The sequence below is a fragment of the Drosophila mojavensis genome, unplaced genomic scaffold, assembly GCF_018153725.1.
Source record: "Drosophila mojavensis isolate 15081-1352.22 unplaced genomic scaffold, ASM1815372v1 contig_231, whole genome shotgun sequence".
Taxonomy (NCBI): Eukaryota; Metazoa; Arthropoda; class Insecta; order Diptera; family Drosophilidae; genus Drosophila; species Drosophila mojavensis.
The window spans coordinates 3385032-3403240 of NW_025318772.1; the positions used below are offsets into that span (position 1 = coordinate 3385032).

General features: G+C 41.0%; 1 protein-coding gene across 2 annotated transcripts; it reads right to left on the bottom strand.

The window, feature by feature from the left end:
• Window positions 1-546: 546 nt before the first annotated feature.
• LOC6574801 (histone-lysine N-methyltransferase 2D) lies at window positions 547-13929 on the bottom strand. 2 transcript variants are annotated; one of them, XM_032727927.2, is made up of 4 exons: window positions 13484-13929; window positions 2341-3474; window positions 1084-2281; window positions 547-984 (listed from the first exon to the last, which is right to left on the bottom strand). In XM_032727927.2, exons 1-4 carry the CDS (start codon window positions 13490-13492, stop codon window positions 923-925), a joined length of 2403 nt encoding a protein of 800 aa, XP_032583818.1. In that variant the 5' UTR covers window positions 13493-13929; the 3' UTR covers window positions 547-922. The 2 variants fall into 2 exon arrangements, with proteins under 2 accessions (XP_032583818.1, XP_043863987.1); XM_044008052.1 differs by having other exon boundaries at window positions 547-2281.
• Between the last annotated feature and the right edge of the window lie 4280 nt (window positions 13930-18209).

An 18209-nucleotide genomic window follows, 5' to 3' on the forward strand; every position in this document is an offset into this window, starting at 1 on the left:
TGAAGTGATTTTGCTGTCCTCAATGAAAGGAAAATTATCTATGTATTATCAAATAAGCATAAGAGAAAAATATCTGTCAAATGATGACAAATTATTATACGCGATAATTACATATGGCAGCCCGAGAGTACGCAATATTTCATGAAGCTACCCTTGATTATGAGAAAGCGCTCTCTCGGAACAAGATAAAAGATTATAGAAATGCAGCCTGAAGGTATGCATAACTATATTTATTTATTTATTTATTTTTAATGTTGAAGTTTTTTTTTTTTTTTTTTTTTTTTTTTTTTTAATTTGTTAAAGCCGTACGAGGTTTTTCGATAACCCCATTGTGTAACGTTAAACGATTTCAAATTCTTGGTGTAGCTAGCTATATGACCTTAATATACCTAGACAGATATTCCATCAGTAATATAAAAGTAATTGTAATAGATCGAACCATAGCTAATTCCATTTTTCGAAATTTCGTATTTCGTTTGCTTAAAACGCGCATTTAAATTGTTTATAAGCTTTTATTTCAAGATCAGTTAGTATGAGTATGTTTGTTGTACTTTATCATAAACTTTATTCACATAAAAATAAATAATTATTACATTTCGAGATTTAAGATTTAACCAAGCAGCGCTTAAAATTGCCACGTCTGCCAGAGCACATCCTGTTCAGAGTCTCCTGCTGCTGCGATAGTCCTTGCTTGAGTATTCATTATCATAATGCTTAGCTTTAGTGTGCGTATTTACAAAAATGTTGCAAGAAGAAGAGCTTAATTAACGGGTAAATGTGAAACGGCAGAGCTCCGGCTAAGGATTGGATTGGATTCGTGATAATGTTTGTTTGGATGTGCAATTTGGTGGAATGGAATTGATTCACAGTAGACGGACTTGGTGCTTGGTGGTGTTGGTGGTGCTGGTGATATTGGTGGTGCTCAAAAGGCGCCATTGTAGTGCAGGTTTTGTGATGCAAATTGCGGTATGCCATGGTTGAGAGCTAAAACTTTACTAATTACTTTCAATTCTTCGAAATTTCTTAAGCTATTGAAGGGACTTAACTGATTGCTAGGCCTAATTAGTCTAGAATTGGTATTACCTGAGCTTACGCTTTGCGTGCCTGCGGCTGCTCCTCCAGATGCAGCACCAGCTGATGCTGCTGTTGCTGTCGCTGACTTGGACTGCTGCTGCAACAGTTGCTGCTGGAGGTACTGCTGTGCATTCTGCTGCAACTGGCTGCTCAGCTGCGGCGTCAAGTGTTGCCGATAAAAATTCTGATTATCCAAATTGCTCTGCTGGCTCACAATGGTGGTCCCAAAGGAGTTGCTTGGCTGGATCTCGACATTTTCGCTGTTCAGACCAAAGTTTCCAGTGCCTGTTTCCTGGCGAAAGAGACGTGCGCGGTGCTGCTGCAGCTGCTGCTGTTGCTGCTGTTGTTGCTGTTGTTGTTGCTGAAAGACCGCATTGCTTACATAGCTGGGCAGCAGCAATGGTTGCTGCTGCGGCTGTGGCTGCTGCTGCTGCGCTTGCTGTTGCTGTTGCTGAAACGGTTGGTAATTATTCTGAGGCGGGGCCTGCAAGATAGACGCCTCCGCAGGCGCAAAGTTGAACTGATTTGAGGTTTGTAGCTGTAAATGATTGTTGTTATTGTTGTTGCTGCTGCCGGCAATGCTATTGGGACTTTGGCCATTGCTGACAGCATGTTCCGCTGTTTTTTGCAAATTTTGCAAATTTTGGAAAATTTGTTGCACTGCATTCGTTGCCGTTGGTAATTTCTGATAGTTGTTGTTGTTGTTGTTGTTGCTGCCGTGCAGGGCAAATTTATGAGCCGCAACGGTATCTCGCAGCGGCAATTGCTGCTCAATTGGATATGTGGGATAGATAATGGTCTTCGTATGTGTGCTGGGTAGAAATTCGACCGAAGGTCTGATGGAGTAACCAGGCGAAGGTGGCTGCAGCGTTTGTATTGCCTCCAGTGAGGCATGTTGCTGCTGCAACTGCAACTGCTGCTGTTGTTGGTATTGTTGCTGTTGTTGGAGCTGATGCTGCAGTTGCTGTTGTTGCTGCTGCTGCAGCAGCGGCTGCAACGTGCTCGATTGTGCAAGCGGCGCAGCTTGATAACGACTTTGGCTCTGCTCCTCGAGCAGCTTCAGTTGCCGCAGGATTAGCGCCTGCTGCTGCTGTGCCTGCAGCTTCAGCTGATAGATTTGCTGCTCGAGAGCGCGCTGCCGCTCAATGATGTAGTTGTTGACGCTGGGCGGTACGGGTGCCGTCACACTAGAGCTGGCCAGCGGCTCCTAAGTGGGAATAACAAGACATCATTAGCTTAATGTCACGTGGTCAATGGCGGGCTTACCTTAATGTAGTTGCTGTTGGTGTTGCTGCTGCTGCTGGTGAGAAAGGCGGGCGTTGTGGAGAAGCCAACGTGCTGGAGGCTCGTCTGAGTGGTGCTCGTGCTGCTGATGATCGCGGGACTCTGTGTCGTCAGCGGTGCTGGCGGCAGCTCCGATTCCAGCACATTCAACTTGGTAATGGTGGGCCCAACATGTGGCACCAGCAGCTGCTGTAGCCTTGGCTGCTGCAGCTGTGGCAACTGCCCGCCCTGCAGCAACGGGCGAAACTTTTTCGCTGTGCCTCGCTCATCCAGGTCGACGGTGAAAGCGGTGACCAGTGGCGCCTCCTGTATGCGGATATCCTGTTTGTCCACCAGCTCGATGTTCTCGCCATCCTCGTTATGGGTGGGTCGTGGCGTGGTCGTTGTGGTGGTGGTTGTGGTGCTGGTCGTGCGACGTCTGGTGGTGCGTGGTCGCGGTGTTGTTGTCGTCGTGGTCGTTGTCGCCGCCGTTGTTGTTGTTGTTGTCGTCTCTTTTTTCACGTTGCGAATCTCGAACTTGATCTCGTTGCTGCCATCGTGCGCTATCTCATTGCTGCCCACCGTGGCGTCCACGCTGCGTGTTATCTGACGCGAGTCTGGGCCCACAGCCGATCCCACGGAGAGTGGAGAGGGCGTGGCGCTCTGCTTGCGCAGCGTAGTCTTCTTCCACAGCTTGGAGCGATCGATGAAGGAGGAAAGCAACTGTTCTTGGGCATTGCGCTCGTCAAAGGTCGCCGTATAGAACTGCACGGTGGGCACCACAGCATCCGAGGAACTAGTGCTCTCCTCCAGAATCTCTTCGCGCTCACGTGGAGCAGCCAGTGTGGTGCTAGGCGCCACGATCCCAGCTGTGGTTGATGTCGATGCCTTTGCCGATGCCGACGCCTCCTCGCGCTCCAGCTTGTCTATGGCGCGCAACAGCGCCAGACGCACCGAATAGTCCAGCTTCTGTATGGCCTCCCGCGGTATAATCTCGTTGCTCTCAGTGCTGACATTCTCGGCCTCCGACGCCGCCTCATCCGCCACCGGAACAACGCTGCCGGCTGCCAACTGGAGCGTGAGTGCAGCGAGCAGCAGCAGCAGCAGCAACGCCCAGGGCAGCGTGTTGAAATGCCTCTGCGAATGGGATAAGAGACAGACTGAGGGTTAACTCAAGCAATTATGCTAATTAGCCTAAGGGCCATGTAATGCAGGAGGCATTTATTTGATGGCTTAATAAGCTCGGCAGGGCCATCCACCATCCCGTGTCATCTTATGCCAGAGTGCGCAGCTCAAGCCTCATTTGACTAAATGCCAATAGATGCAGCTCTGCAGACACACTAAATAATCTGAGCATATTTGAGATCATTAAATATAAGTTTAGCTCGCCAACATAATTGTGGCATTGTGTAACTGTCTATTATATTAACTGAACCATTTGGAAAAGACTGAAACCGGAAATAGACAACTGCTGACATATTGTTGACAGATAATAGTTTGATATAAATACTAAGATAGGCTATACCATATGGCGGGTAAACATGAAATATGTGGAAATGTGTAGAGCTCTAAGCAACAGCTGAAAATCTGAAATAATGTGCGATACCCGATCGACTTTTCTATTTGTATGTGAATACCAAAACTTGATTAGATCTTTAGACTCTGAAAAGTTTTATTCTCTTACATGAGATTGCCATCATAACATTTTCGTTTTTAATTATCAATTTTAAGAACCACATAATAATATATTTATCTTAATATACTATTCATATGAAATTGAAATTGGGAAATCTGGGTGTAATGATTTTTTTTTTTAATATTTATTTTTTTGGTAATATTAATAATATATGTATTCGAACTATCCCAAATATCTTACTCTGTCGAAGCAAATACCTTTAACAATGGTTTCCTAAACAATACTCTTCGCAAATTTCATTCAATTGTTTTCAAAATTTGGAAGTCCTTTTGTAATATTTTGTGAGCCAATAGCTTGGGCACTTTTGGAATTATTTCATGTTTTTCAAAAACTTTGCTGAGCTAAGTTTCGGCAACATGTTCATTGCTGAGCCCAAAATCGTAGTTACAGTCATGAGCGTGTACAATGTGTGAGTGCGCTTATATACAATCTGGCGATGGCTCGCTAATCTGTGCATGTTCATCTTTCCGGCATTTGCAAAGACGGCAGATCATAACGCATTATAGCACGTAACCTGCCGCAGAGACTGTCGAGTCAGAGGTGGTGGGGTGGGACGGCTGGGGCATGTTGAATGTTGCGTTGCTTTTTCACAATTTGCGATTTTCAACAGCTTGACGATTGATTTCTGGCCCTGGCTTTTGGCTGTGGCTCGGAAACGTTTTCTGGTAAATTGCCTGGCAATGCTTGTTTGGACGTTGCTGAAAGTTTAGACTAATTGTTGCATCAACAAGTGGGGCGCAAATCCACTGCCGACCGCAGCCAAAGCAAATCTATTCGACCACCTGTCGCTCTCTAAGTGGCGCTGGTCTGTGATTCGGTTTGCCTCTTTGGAGCTCAGCATTTTGGCAGTCACGTTTCTGCCACTTGGCACTTGACTGTTTGCCTGGTTGCCTGGCTGTGTTTCTTTCTCCCGTTTTTGGCCAAAATTTTACAATTGTTGTTCGCTTTGCTTTGGTATGTGCATTGATTTCGTTTTGGGCAGCACACAAATTATTTAATCAGCAATGCGGAGCTAAATTCAAAAATGCTCGAATTTGGCGAATTACTAAAGTGGAACTAAGGCCAAAAACTATGCTAATTGGAGGCAGGCATGCAAATGCTGCATTTTGTATATGGAATGATTTATAGATACGGCAAATATTCAATGCCTTAATGGAATACTCCCAGTAATGTTGGTAGACCTATACATTTGTAGTTGTAGTTTGTGTATATGTAATCTCCTCTATTCTTGTGGAGTCTTTCTTTGCTTTCTATTAATCTATCGCTAGGCTCAGGAACTAGAGTCTGACGCGTCATATACCAGACCTTCACTTCTTTGTCTCCCTCTACCAGTCTTTATATCTGCTTCATTATTTCTCTCCTTCTCACTTAATCGTTGGTCACTTTCACTCAATCTCTATACATCATTACCTTCTATATTCTACATATCTCTCAGTCTCTCCCTCTCTCTTTCTCTCTCTATGTCTCTTTAATTCTTTTTTTCAGTTTATATCTCTCCTTGATCCAGTTTTTGTCTCACTCTCTCTCTCTTTCATAATCGATCTTGGTCATTCTCACCTTTACTTTATATTATCTGTCTGCTTCTCCTTATATCCCCCTCTCAAATACAATCCATCATTTTATACTCTCCTACACTCTATATAATTCATTCATTATCTGACTATCTCAATATATATATATCTCTCTCTCCCTCTCTCGCTCGCTCTCGCAGCGCAGTTTCTATAATTGCTCAAGTATCCATAATATATTATCCACTTTAGCTTTAATCCACTCTTCAACTGTAACTATATAGCTTTGTTATGAAAATACTTCAATTTTTTATAATGCATACTAATTAATCTTTTGTTAATTGAGCAGCTCCACAGCGCGTTACACTTAGATGAATTGCTGTTGTTCAATTTGATATAATAGGATGCAACTTTCTATGGCTATTGTTTAGCTCTGACCTTTTGGAATAGCCGATTCGACACTCAATTGTGGAATCAATCAAATTTCGAAGTGACGCAGCGATTTTCAGATAAAACCGTTGCAATAATCATAATAATTTTTCCGATTTAGCTGAAAGTGTTTTGGGTTTCGAATGGCGCCGCCCAGGCGCAAGGTTAAGGGTCAAGTTCTGCTAAAGGGCAAGAGTTGAGAGAAAACGCGAGACTCAAATGCAGTTTGACGGGGCCTAAGACAACTACAACAATTGGTGGGAAACATTTTGCAATTGAAGAAATATTGAATGCTGTTTTCTTTTTTTTTTTTTTTTTTTTTTGCTGCACTGCCACAAAATTTATTGCCAGATTTATTTATTTCTTTTTTTTTTTAATAATTTCTTTTTGGTTTTTTCTTCATTTATTTTTTGGCCAAATAAAAAGCCACAAAATCAATAGCTCCGCTGTCCGCCTTGCTGCTCATTTGCGTCAATTTCACTATGGAAATCACTCGCGTCCAACTTGACGGGCGGTTCGTCAAGTCTTCAGCTCGTCAAAGCGCTCGACGCGCCGCGCCGCGCTGCGCCGTTCGCTTTGCGGTCGTCATTCGCGCTAATCAAGTTGGCCAGCCTTATATATGTGTATGTGAGTGTATATGTATGTGCACATGCCTTCGAAAATGGTAATCATCATAAATTGTAATGCCCAGGCCAAGGCACTGGGAAATCTAACGTCTATATTACGACTCCAGCTATAGCCAGCCAGCTAAAGCTAAGCTAAGCCCAATGTACATAAAATGGTTTTTTTTTTTTTTGTTATGTTTAATTTTTTGTTTCTTTCTGGTATTTTCATTTAGTTTTTCAACATGGAAATGTGAAGACACACATACGACGCTTTGCGGAAGCACAAAATTTACAAAAGTTGTACGATCTAATGTTTCCTCTTTCTTATACGTGCATTTAAACAAATCATCTTCAGCTAATCAAATGTGAGTTTACTTATTATAGAAAAAAAACGCATTAATCCTAATATATGTTTTACTCGTCATATCGCATATTTTGTGATATTTATGATAGTTGCTCAGATTTCCCATACTTTCCCCTCGGCTAGATCTGCGCTCTATCTTAATTGTCGAGCTATGCAACAGGTAGGTGCGAATCGCGTGCAGCTCTAACATCAAACGAATGCAAAAAATGCCTTATAAATATTTTTTAATTACGTCCCATCTAAGCGTGCCGGCGGCCGCAGGCAGAGTGTAAAAATGAGTTAACAATCGAGCCAGGCTTTATAAATTAGCAATTAATCAATGCACAAAAGCCGAGCTGTCTATATTTATTGCTCATTTTATTGTTTAAAGCGTGGGCAGAAATTGTTTTTTTTTTGCTTAAATTTTATTTTTCATTTTTGCCTTTTATTTATTATTTATTTGTTATTTGCTGCGAGAGAAGCCAACGGCCAACACACTTATATAACCAACTTGTAAGCCAAATTGAAGCTTCACTTTCGTTGGCGCTGCGCGTGTGTAAAACTGGAAGATCGCAAACACTGCAAGAGACTCGAAGACCGGGACTGGAGACTGGAGACTGGGTAACCCAGTTCCACTGATAAATGGCAACTCATATGAGTCGCATTGTCCAGTAATTCAAGCTGCCAGCGGGGCATCGCAAGTCGCGCTCTCTGATTAATTTTACGCCCGCTGACCAACGTCAGTTTGCATTTTGCATTTTTCATATTCAGCAGCCTTTTTTAACGGCTGCATTTTGCATTCCTCGCGGTGCATTGCACAAGCAACTGAACACCGTCCAGTGGCATCCGTAAGCCACGCACTATTAAGCAGCTGCCACCGAGTCATTTGTCTTCGGGGAGAGCTGAAAACCTGCCCCAAAAAGTTGCGAGCTTTTTTTTTTTTTTTTCTTCTTCTCTTCTGTTATTGTTATCTCTGGTGAATAACGCAATCGCTGGAAGTCTGTGCAAATTCGTTGTTTGTTTGCTTATGGTTTATGTAGGCCAGCATAAATATTAATATTGTTTTGTAAGCCGGGCGTCATAAAATGCAGCAATACCATAAATTGCAATAAAATATCATCATAACTTTAAGTGGCTATAAAATCTATTTCACGACCCAGTCTCAGTTAACGCCCAATCACGCGATTGATTGCTTGACGAAAGTGTAAAAACGGGCTCAGCCCAATCGGACGCATCGTTCGCTTCGAACTATTTAAGTATGGATACTTAAACTGAAATTTATTGTCAGCTGTAAACAGTCTATATAGAAATGCCGATGGCCTTTGCTTGATATTCATATTTTTATTGCATAAATAAACAATAATTGATAACATTTGATGCTTGCCTACACAAATTTTTGATCGTGAAACAATAGATGGCTATATAGAAGAAACAATGGAATGGCCAATAAATATGAGCATAAATAAATTAAAACTATATTGATATAAACTATGTTGTTATATTTTTTGTTATGCTGGTTTCTAATAAAACTATAGATAAAGGCAAAGATAAAGAAGATAGATGAGTATGGGTATTGATATAACAATGTAAATATTTCGAAAGAAGATAAGATAATATGAATGATTTGATTTAAATAAAACAAATAGTTTTAATCTAAATATTAAAATATTAAAAATAAAAAATGTATACATTTTTTCTATACAAAATTACTATTAATTATTAAATTATTTGAAAATTGCATAGGCAATTACTAAATCTTAAATACAAGAAAAATAATGTAAATTGATTGTCAAATGCTTCTGATCTATTGAAAGAGATGAACAATAAATTTAATGTATAAGTTTTCATTGAATTCATATAGAATTAAAAACAAATTTTAAATTAAATTAATAGTTGTGACATCAACTTAAGCTTCATTACACACAATAAATCAAATTCAAATCTGAATTATTTTTTAACAAATTCTTCGTTTACTTTGAACTCGAAACCGTCCCACTCAATTTTCGGTTATTTATTTCAGTTAGGGCATGCCAACGTCTTTATATTGTATATTGGTATTACCGAAAATGGTCACCACATGCGGTTGGCCAATAAATTTGTTACACTATTTTATGAGCTTTTAACTGCCTTTGTAGCTACCATGTTTTGTCGTGGCACCAAAGCGCAGTCTCATAAAATGCCATGTAATTGTTGTGCGTGTGCGTGTGTGTTCACCTGTCCACCTGTATCGACAGCCAACCAACCCAACATATGTATATATATATATATTATATATTTGCATAATTTCACACTAAAAAATCAAAGCTGCGCTCAGATGATGCGCCTTTCTTAAGTGGGCTAGTCAATAGATTTCCAGTCTTGATTTGGGATTTTTCATTTGAATTGGGCCTCAGACGATTGGCGTGTTTTGACAATTCAGCGATCTTGTGATTGGCATGTAAGCGTGTATGTGAGTGTGTGTGTGTGTATTAGGCAACCGCTTTATAGCTATTTTATCCATTCAGACGATAATCATAGCTTGTTACAATTCATTTAAGATCCATTTGCATATTTATGTGCATTTAATAGAGTTTTGGTTTCGTTTTGCTATGGCCACAAATATCAGCGATACGCAGATCATTTTGCCACTCCGCGATATCCATTGTATTTATGCTAAGTATGGGCTGTGAACGAGCTGCGCTCTTTGTTAATTGGCCAGAGGTCAAGTTTTGGCCGATGTTATTAGCGCGATAACGAGCTGAAGTTCAAGTTGAGCCTCGTCAAATTTGACATGTTTTTGATCAAATTGAATATGAATGAATTTGTGATAGCGGCGGATTAGATAACGACCCAAGCGCATTTGCCCAATCATTATGATAGGCTCAATGAAAATCCGTTCCCCAAAACAAGAAACAACGCCTCTCTGCCTGTGGGGTATATCCACACAGCATTTCATAATAATAAAACTTGAAAAAATAATACGAAATTACCAATGGGCGCGTATTACAATAAATTTACAAACAGGGAAAAATAAACACACACACACACACATACACAGAAAAAGTTGTTTTGTTGTTGTTTTCGATTATATATTTTTTTCTTTTTTCTTTTTCTTTTAAGTTTTAAGTTTTTTTTTGCGGGCGCATTCGCGTAATGTTCACCCATTGTTTGGCAGCAGTTGGATTGGCGTTGCTTGATCAAGAAGAGGAGAGCTGGGATGAAGAGGAGCGCAAATCTTTTCTTTCTCGTTTTTTGCTGTTTGCATCTAATGGCATGTTGAGGTAAAAATGCAATGTCAATGGCACTCGGCACTCGGCGCTAGGCACTAGGCACTAGGCACAAGGCGCATGGGCAATTCGGTTTCACTTTTATCGACGCCAGAGCATCTGGCTTTTAGGAAGATGAAGATGATCGAGTCAGCGTCGGCGTCGGCCGTCGCTGTCATTTGCCCAGCTCAAGTGGCAATTGTTGTTTCTTTTGCTAGTTTGTGGCTGCTGCTAACGTTTCATCTGGTGGCTGTTGATGCTGCTGCTGCTGCTGTTTTGTTTTGCTTATATTGTTGCATTATTTTTGTTGTATTATGTAAAATCGTTTACATTGTGTGCACGCCGTCGTGTGCCACTTAGAGAGGGGAACTGGCTGCTTGGACTGCTGTTGACCTTTCAGCACAATAATAATAACAATAATAGCGCGTCAAGCCATCAAAGCGTTTAACGTAATATGGAAAGGGTCATACAAAAACAAAAGACTTAGGCAACGAACTTGCCACTAAATCCCCCACAAAAAGAAACTGTGTGTGTTGCGTGCTCACAATTATGCACACTACACTCAATTCGGATTTATTTACGCGCTCTGTCAAATACCTTTCAACAATTGATGCTCAACGCCAGCTAGAGTCATGGATATGGATATGGATGATGCCATGCGATGCAACGTAAAGTCAGGTGTCGCTGTCGCTGTCGCTCACGGTGTTGCTGTTGCTGGCTGTGTCGGTGTTGGTGTTAGTGTCATTTCTGTTGGTTGTCTATGATTTATGTGCTCGACGTGGTGAGGAAAAGCAAACTGTTTTAAGCATAGTAAATTGTTATTTTGACAGTTGCACAATATCGTGCATCGCCTGCGGACGGATACAGATCTACGGACACGTTGCTCTAACTTGTCGCAGCAGGCTCACCGACTGTGCGGGCGTTTTGTGAACTCATGAATTGAATACCTTGTGAATGAGCCGATCGTGTGTTGCGCTTTTACTTTTATTCAATTACCATCGAGCAACACGTTTCAATACCCTCGAAATGTGTCAAGTGCGCGAAGGAGAGCAGATGCATGTAGGTGCCGAGGGGGAATCAAACGCCTCTCAGTAAAGCTGCATAAATGCGCAAAGAAATTAGAGAAATCCATTTCTTGCAGAGATTATAAACTTCTTTCTCATCTTCCACTTTTTACCTGTGATGATCTTGATGATCGATGTCAAAGAAATCACAAAAAGAGATGACCGTCTTAGGCTCAGCAATAAAAACTATGATGAATTACTCCATAAGAAATACGAGATGAGCTGTCTTCGCTATTCATTATTTTCACATGCATATTTTTTGCATATCCAAGCATCTTCGATTCCCTTGGGCATTAATCACTTTCAAGTGTTTGCGCACTACAATGCCAATTGCTTGTTTACTTGTTGCTGAAGGTCTCGTCTGGGGACAGTACATGATTTATGTAGCAGCTTGCTAATTTTGGCCTCGCTGGTGAAATCAGCAGAAGAGCCACCAGCAGCAACAGCAACAGCATCAGCATCTGCAGTGCCAGTCGCATAATCAATTTTCAGCATTGTCAAACTGCAATTATGCAATGGCGAAAAGTGAAATTTTATTGCATGTCAACAGCAGGCGACAGATGCACACATCTTCACAGATGACTTGCCTGCCTGACTGCCTGGCTGCCTGGCTGCCTGGCTGCCTGGCTGCCTGGCTGCGTGGCTGCGTGGCTGCGTGGCTGCTTGGTCAGTGTCCAGTGCCAACTCTCAACTTTGCAACAGGTCGAAGCACCAGCTTCAACTTCGATTGCATAAGTCGAAATCGGATATGGCAGGGTGTGTTTAATGGCTCGCCTGGTATTGGCTGTGGCATTCAGAAAAAGTTGTTCAATGAAAGAACCAGACCAAAACTTTCAACTGCCGCTTAATACCAACTGGACTGATATTTGAACGACTTAATTTAATCACCGAAACTAACTTGCGGCTTACCAACATCAACTGGCTAAATGCAAGTTTTGTTTTTGCGCCCAATCAACCCTGAGATAAAGTGGTATCTATTACGTTTGATGATCTTTATGGGTATCAAAGCTGGGCCAAGTTTCATCTGTGAACCAAATGAGCTCTACATATTTGCTAATTAAATTGTTTTATTGCCCTGTGGGGCATCGCTTGGGAATTAATTCATTAAATGACATTAAAAAGCCATTACACAAATGACTTCACATGCAAATCAAATGACTGCCACGAGAGACCAACAACAAGTGTGTCTATGCAGATGTTTTTATGATCTCTCGTTCATCGATTGATTGGCTTCGCTCTGACAAACTCCCACACACTCTCCACGATGACTGTCAAAGCGCCAAATTTGGGCGTTGCTGACTAGTAGATTTCGCTAATTGATGATCGGCTGAATATCCGCCTATCTATCTGTCTGTCTGTCTGTCTGTCTGTCTGTCTGCTTGTCTGCCTTTATAATTTAATTAACAGACCCATGGACACGCCCTCTTGATAATTGTACAACTTTCTACTAGTTTTTAAAAGCTCATCATGCTACTTTCTAATGTATTAGCTCTGCGCGTGAGTAATTGCAATAAAGTCCAGCTATGGGTCAATTGGTGAGTATTGCATAGTATATGAATGAGTATTGATTCAACTAGGGAGAAGTACTCTTGATATACTCCTATAAATTTGTGTGATTTATAGAACCTAGTTTCGTTATGATTGATAGAACTAAGTTTAAAGTGGAGCAATTGAATGAAGTTCGATTCGACTAAGCCTTTAATTGCTTGTCAAATATATTGTAAATTGATGACTATCCATACTTGGCCAAGTATGAGCCAATTTATCAATTTAGAACGGATGTACAGCAAAAATTTTTTTTTTTTTTTACTTTATTTTTAAGTAACACTAGATCTATTACTGTAAATGTCAACTACATAGTGTCTTGTGGTTTTTTTTATGATTTTTCTATGGTGAATCTAAGATATCGTTAATTTTGCTCTCATCACTCATTCTCTAAGCTATAATCACAGTAAAACCTAACTCTAGTATCAAGTTTCTGATAATCTTTCTAAATTTATGTCTCAAGGATATTTATTTTCAACCTAGATAATTATATTCTGTGCCTTTAAGTTATGTTTAGAGTGCCAAGTTTCATTATGAAATGAATATAAATTATAAACATTTTTGACTTGTTTCACAAGCAAATTAATAATCTCTAAAAATTATCATAATAGAAAAAGTGATTGGGAAGAACTTAAAAAACATCAATTCGTATCTCACAAAGGTGGAGCAATTCACTCATGGAACCATCTCGATCAACTCAAAAATACATACCAAAAGCATATTTCCCTTTAGCTATGTTCAGGTAATCCAAGTGTTCCGCTTCGATTCAAACTAATTTAACGCGAATTAGTTGTTAGCTTTTCTGGTTGTTGTTAGAGTATTATGTTGCTTACAGATAGTGCTAGGGTCTGGGGAATTTATTCATTTCATTTGTTTAACGCCTTTAACGAGTGTTGTCGCGCTGCACTTTAATATTTGGCGTGTTAGTCTCGCTTAATTGCAAAACTTCGAATCGTTTCTTTCAAATTAGCGAACAGTTCACACCGACAGCTACAACGACCGGTCGATCGATCAATTGCTGGCTGTTTGTTTTGGTTTTGTTATTGTTATTGTTATTGTTTTTGTTTTTGCACTGGTCGCTTGGGAGGGAATAGTTGTGTGCGGCTGGCCGCTAGCTGAACAACAACTGAACCGTCTGAACGCTCGCTGCAGACTGAAGCGTACAATTTTTGAGGTTTCCCTCGCCTGCCTCAACGGACCAAGCTGAAGATGCTGCCGCAATGTTGCCAGCGTTGGCGTCGGCAGCGGCGACGTCGACTGCAACTGCGACAGCGACTGCTACGTCAGCATCAATGCTGCCAACTGTTGATCATGTCTAAAGCGCGCAGTGACTCTTCGCAGCCCAATGAATGAAAGCCGCCTCGACTTGCAGAGTTTTGTTTTTGTTTATCGCCCGAGTGGCCCTTATGGGCTTTTTGAACTTGGCTTTGGAGTGCAGCGTTTGCAAATTAAATCTCAGCACTTTGCCCCACATAAAGCAATCATAATCGAGCGATTCTACAACAAAAGGCGAACTGTTATTTAATTAAGCCGTTCGCTGGGGTCTTATGCGTGTCTCATTTTCGTCAGCTTGGCAGACGGCGCGTCTCTGACGCCACTTTCCAATTCGCCTTGTCTCTGGCTCTGGCTCTGTTTTGTGATGCTTTCCGAGTTATTTAACCGAATGCGGCCCCATCTTCACAACTGGTTTTGCTTTTTTTTTTTTTTTTTTTTTGTTTTGGCCATGCCAAAATCCTTGCCTGCAGCACTGGCTAAATCTTAATGAGCCGCAGCCACAGCCACAGCCGCAAACATGGCCAAAAGGCCAGCGGGAACACGCGCCGCGACTCGAACTTGCCCAGGCTTCAGCTCCATCTTCAGCTCCGACTGTAGCTTCCGCCTGTCTAGCCGCACAATTTTTGGTAAAAATTTCTCTCAAATTAGCGCCATTTATGCATGCAAATTAGTTCAGCTCTTGGCCACGCACCGATTTCCGTTTCTCTCAGTCGCTTCCTCTTGGCTTGCACTTTTGACCAATATTTGCGCAAAAAGTGCATTTGCTTATCTCATATTCGTTGCATCCACTCTTTGTGTGCTTTGTTCAACTGTTGACCGCTTCAACTGTTGGCCACGTTTGCATCTGCGCCTTGCTGCAACTCTGATGAGCTGCAAACGATGGCGGCTGGAAGCATTGCCTCGCTTTGGCCATGAATGGCTGACCTCAACGCACTTTTCAAGCAATGCAGCGTGCTGAGGACCATTAGCTACAACATGCTCTTTATTTATTATTGAAGAAAACTTCAATTATTTTTATTTAAGATTAAAAGGTTTTTTTTTTAGAGATAGCCTCGAGCTAAGAAGCCAAATCGAAAGTATTGAGACGCTAAAGACTTAATTATATTTAATTAGTATAATTAGGTGGCTAATTATACTTATTAAATAATTATACTGAATAAATAGACTGACTATAAAAAATATTAAATACATTATAAGATAATAAAAGGAATGTTAATTTAATAATTAATTTCGATTTCAATTTTAATGTTTTTATTAAACTAGCTTATATATAGATTTTCCTTTTCACTCTAGCTGAAAGTAAGTCTCAAGTTAACATACATACTTTTCATACTTATGCTTACTATAAGTTAGACAAATTAACAGTATTGTAATTGCACATAATAACGAGTTGCAAAAGTGGCAACAAAAGCTGCGTTGGCTGTGGACAAGTGCTGAGCTGCGTTGTGTGTGTGGCTCTTCCGCAGTTGACTCCAGGTAAGCAGAGGCAGTGAAATGGCATCACAATTTGCCACATTGCTAGCAGAAAGCACTTGAAACCGGTGAAACCATAGGCAAACACAAACACAAACACAAACACAGATACAGACAGGCATTAACCGGCAGAGGCACATCATTTAGCGAATATTATTATTCGTATTTGCGACACGTTTAGCAAGGCGCAGCCTGCGCCCAAAAACCAAACATCGATGTCGATGCCGGGCCACACAATACCATGGCGCATTGACTATGGACCATGGAGCATAGACCATGCAATGCCATGCATAACACCAGCTATAGGAGCCGAAACCTGCTTTCTTCTTCGTGACTTTTGGTATTTGAGCGGGGGCCTCATCTTGTGCGCTTTGAACCCGTTTGCACCCTTTTCCGTTTGCCGCCTTATCGCATATGTATCGTATATGCGTTTCTCCATTCAACTGGAAACAAATTTTCAATTTGACTTTTGGCCAAGCAGTCGGTCGAAGCCGAGTAGCTGGCTTTTTGCCATTTTGTACATCGAACAAATTTGGACTGTGGCAAAGGCAAAGCCTATCCAGAACCGCCATCAACTCGATCTCAGCGGCAGCTGCACACGGCCCCAAACTGAACTTCGGGCTGAACGTGAGCCGCATTTTTCGGCTGCTTGTTAGCCAGCTCTCAAAATTTAAAATGCCAGCTCTCATTTGGACCCATTGGCATGGGGTAATTTCTTAATGAAGTTTTGCGGTTAAAACTGTGATACGTATTGAAGGAGCCGCACATACTTTTGCCTTAGGCCAAATTGCTATCAAACGAATCATGGTGAACCTTATCTATTATATATTGAATAAAACATAATTAATTTTGTTATTCTCCTCGGTTGTGCTGTGCTACGGGTATTCACACTGTCTGGCATTCGCATCGTTTCAAATACTCGTAAACCTCAATCAGATATTCATCGAAATGTTGTAAAATTTTAATTGATCTTCGCCAATTTAACAGCATATTTTATGCTACTTGGCACACCTCCTAATAACTACAACTAATAACTGATGGAACACGAGTCTGCATAATGAATTCCATTTCAGTGCGTATCTTTGAGGGATTCGCGTGTCTATTATGACATGCGCCTGTCAAAATGCCGCAGCCAGTGCCTCCGTCAGAAACGCATCAAATCGGTATTTATATTTATTAGTGGCAAATTAAACAAGTGATCACGTTGAGCATCCGACTATATAAATAGCAGAAGACAATTGGGAAATCTGTTCAAAATATGATATGCTGGCTCGCCGACGATCGGGCGAACAAATCGTTGGTAAGACAAAGGCCTTTGTGAGCGGCGCGTATTAAATAAACATGTCAATAGGAGCAGCAGGCAATAATTTGAAATGCAAATAGTATACAAATAGTAAAAATATATAGGCAATGGATGCATTGATCCAATCGTTTAAGGTGTGAAATATAGACGGCACACACACACACACACACAAATACGCACATGTACACACACATACCATTTGCCAACGCATTTCAATCTCATTTGCATTTGCGTTTTTTTTTTTTTTTGTTCGATATTGGGATTTCAGATTGGACTGGGATTCGTGTTTGATTTTGAGTTTGGAGGTCAGCATCGTCGTATCAGAGACATTTGATACGGATCTTGGTAGCCATTGCGGGCTTCGATGTCGATGTCGATGTCGGCTTCGAATTCGATTTCAGTTTTCATTATTCAGCATAGTTGCGTCCATTCCAGATTATACGAAATGAGTTTTTAAGTAAGCTAAATCAATCATTTGGCAGCTGGTTAATTGTTGGCCACACCCGGCGAAGGCGGCTTCGGTTTGACTCTTGATACCCCCACATTGTCTACTTGTGAAGCTACTGACATGCTGGGCATTAATAGGCAGCATCGCTTTGTTCCACCAGCTGAACTCCTGGACAAGCCACTCGCCCGCTGGCCAGCCATTGTCTGAGGCTTAATGTCAACCCGGCACATTTATCTTCGGCCAACTGTAATTTTTCAGCGAGACCTCGTCCAGATCAAAAATCTTTCTTATAGAAATTGCTGAAACACTCCAAATTATGCCATGGTAACTCGGATTGAGTTGCTGCATGATTGACATGCTAATTCAATTTATATTTGAATTTCTAATGCACACTTTTCCCCCAGCCCTCTAAGATCTCTTTGATTGCAATACAAAGTAGTTGCAACATGTTCTTTATGAATACTTTAATGAATGACAATTAAATCAAACTGTTAGGATAAGACATTGTATCAAGCATTTCGTGGCGAGAAATCAAATTATTTTTATTCGTTTAAATTTTCCCATAACAACAACAAATATTTGAAATTAATAATTAATTTCATTGTAATTTCTTTCAATTTAAGCACCAGAAAATTGAAAAGGAGTAGCTCTCTGCTGATTATATAAGTGGACTTTCTACCCAGCCCACTTAATTAGAATTTCGTTATGCTCATAAATACCTCACACCACGAGCAGAAGGCAGTCGATTATGATGTGAATTGGCTGGCAGCGCTCGTAAAACACCAAATGCCAAGTGGAAGCCATTAATAACGAATGTGTTGGGGATTAGCGCGGCCCAGCCCAGCCCAGCCTTGCCCCGAAATTGACCTGTTTGGTTTTTATGTAACAAAGTGTCGATACAACTAATAATATCATAAATCTTGTCCAATAATTTCTTT